This window comes from Condylura cristata, unplaced genomic scaffold (assembly GCF_000260355.1).
Source record: "Condylura cristata isolate star-nosed mole 26May11 unplaced genomic scaffold, ConCri1.0 scaffold00034, whole genome shotgun sequence".
Classification (NCBI taxonomy): domain Eukaryota; kingdom Metazoa; phylum Chordata; class Mammalia; order Eulipotyphla; family Talpidae; genus Condylura; species Condylura cristata.
Window position 1 is genome coordinate 163,930 of NW_004567135.1, and position 2,049 is coordinate 165,978.

The 2,049-nt window shown below is 71.0% G+C and overlaps 1 protein-coding gene across 1 annotated transcript in view; it reads left to right on the top strand.

The window, feature by feature from the left end:
- LOC101635415 (kinesin-like protein KIF21A) overlaps positions 1–2,049 on the top strand; it is a 73,323-nt gene that overhangs the window by 13,556 nt on the left and 57,718 nt on the right. Inside the window, exons 11-13 of the mRNA XM_012732265.1 lie at positions 1,387–1,468; positions 1,550–1,682; positions 1,842–2,044. Of these exons, the coding sequence (XP_012587719.1) occupies positions 1,387–1,468; positions 1,550–1,682; positions 1,842–2,044 (418 nt within the window). The remainder of the gene's footprint in view (positions 1–1,386; positions 1,469–1,549; positions 1,683–1,841; positions 2,045–2,049) is intronic.

Here is a 2,049-nt window from a genome sequence, read left to right on the forward strand (position 1 = left end):
AGTGAAGGCTTGCGTGTGACGCCTCCGGAATCAGGGTTACTTGGGGGTCAGCCACGCTTCACTTCTCAGCACTTCGCACTTTTCCAAACAAGTCTCCAGTGGAATGAAACGATGTCGAAACCACCCGGGGCGCGATCACCAGGGGCCTGCGGAGTGCCGGGGTTCGCCCATCGCTCGAGAGAGCCTCTGGCTGACTCACGGGCAGGAGTCGAACACGTCCCCAAGGGGCTGATGGTCAGCGAGTCGCGCTGCCTCAGTCACCCTTAAGGCCAAGCGTGGCCACCCAGCCCCAAGGCCGTGCGCTTCTCCGGCCCCAGCAGGGCCCGGCTGTCCCCAGCCCTCCAGAGCCCCCACCGCCGTGGGCCTCTGGGTGACAGGGAACCTCGTCCTCAGGGGTCAGGAAGGGAGGCCCGCACCCCGGAAGCCGGAACGCTGGGGACCCCGCCAGCCTTGACGCCACGCCGCAGCCACAGCGCGTGCAGGGCCCAGGGCCCCACTTCCTGCCACAGGCTCTCCCCGGTGCCCCAGCAGAGCTGACGCTGCGGTCAGGGTGAGGGCCTGGCCTGGGCCTCCGCCCCGACTCCTGGCCTGTGCGGGCCTCCCGCATGCTTGCGGCTGCCCAGCTGACTTAGAGGCCAGGGGCCTTGTTCTCTGGGGGATGAGGAGTCCGCTCGGGCTAGAGGTGCACGCAGCTGACGGCAGAGGGCAGAGCTCACCGCCACTGCTGACCCACGGCTGGGGTGGGTGGGCAGCCCTGTGCTCCCACCGTGACCATATGGCTGGAGCAGGCTGTGTGTGCCTGGCTCGAGAGGTGCTCCCTGGGCATGAGAGGTGCTCCCCGGCGAGAGCCGTGTCCAGGAGGGGCAGCAGCTCCATGCCTGCTCGGAGGCGGGAAGGGCCTGGGCATGTGCCCTTTGCCTCCGCCGTCCCTGCACCTGGCGTCTCTGGGGACGCCCCGCACCATGTCCCAGTGCCCTGCGGTGACCTAAAGATGTCCACCGGACTCACCGTAGACTCTTAGCGCCCACCACGGCCCGCTGGTCCCCTGGGGGTCAGGGCCAAGGTCACTGGCCGCGGGCCAGGCAGGCATCACGGGTGCCAGGACCAGGCTGTGTACGGCGTGTCTGTGTGGACTTCGTGAGGTGCCAGTGGGGTCACTGGTGCAGATGGCTGCGTGGTGGCCGTCGGGTGGCAGGGTGGGCGGCCGCGGGGGCAGCGCCAGCCAGGGAGCCCGAGGGGCCTGGCTCCCTGTCCGGGAGGAAGCCCTCCCTCGCCAGGGGCCGCCACGGTGCGTGGGCGGCAGAGTCGCGCCAGGCGGCTGTCGCTGGGGCCTGGCTTTGCCTGGGCAGAGCGGGCCGCGCCCCCAGCCTCTGCTCCTCCCCACAGTGTGGCCGCCAGGGAGGACGGCGGGGACGCCAGCCCCGAGAAGACCGGGGACACGGAGAGGGCGGCCGGCCAGCTGGAGGCGGTGAGGCTGGGCCCGCGCCTGTGCCCGCGCAGACTCCGGGCCGCGGCCGAACCAGTGCTGACGCTGCCCGTCGCCGTCCAGGAGGAAGGCCAGGACGCGAGCCAGCAGGAGGACGAGGCCGAGGCCGAGGCCGAGGACGAGGACGAGGACGAGGACGAGGAGCTGGACGGGGCCGAGAGCTCCGATGAATCCGACTCGGAGTCGGACGAGAAAGGTACAAAGAGCCACCGCGGCCCCGCGGGCGGGAGAGAGGACCCCGCGGTTTGGCGCACGGGTGGGGGGGTGGCCTCTGTCCGGCCGCGGGGTGGACGCGGCCTCGCGCGCGCGGGGGCGGGGCGACGGCAGAGCCCGGCCTCAGTGCCCGCCCCCCCAGCCGACTACCGCGCGGACCTGGCCAGCATCACGTGCGAGATCGCCATCAAGCAGAAGCTGATCGACGAGCTGGAGAACAGCCAGAAGCGGCTGCAGACGCTGAAGCGCCAGTACGAGGAGAAGCTGCTGACGCTGCAGCACAAGATCCGGGACACCCAGCTGGAGCGGGACCAGGTGCTGCAGAGCCTGGGTAGGCGCCGCCCCGCCCG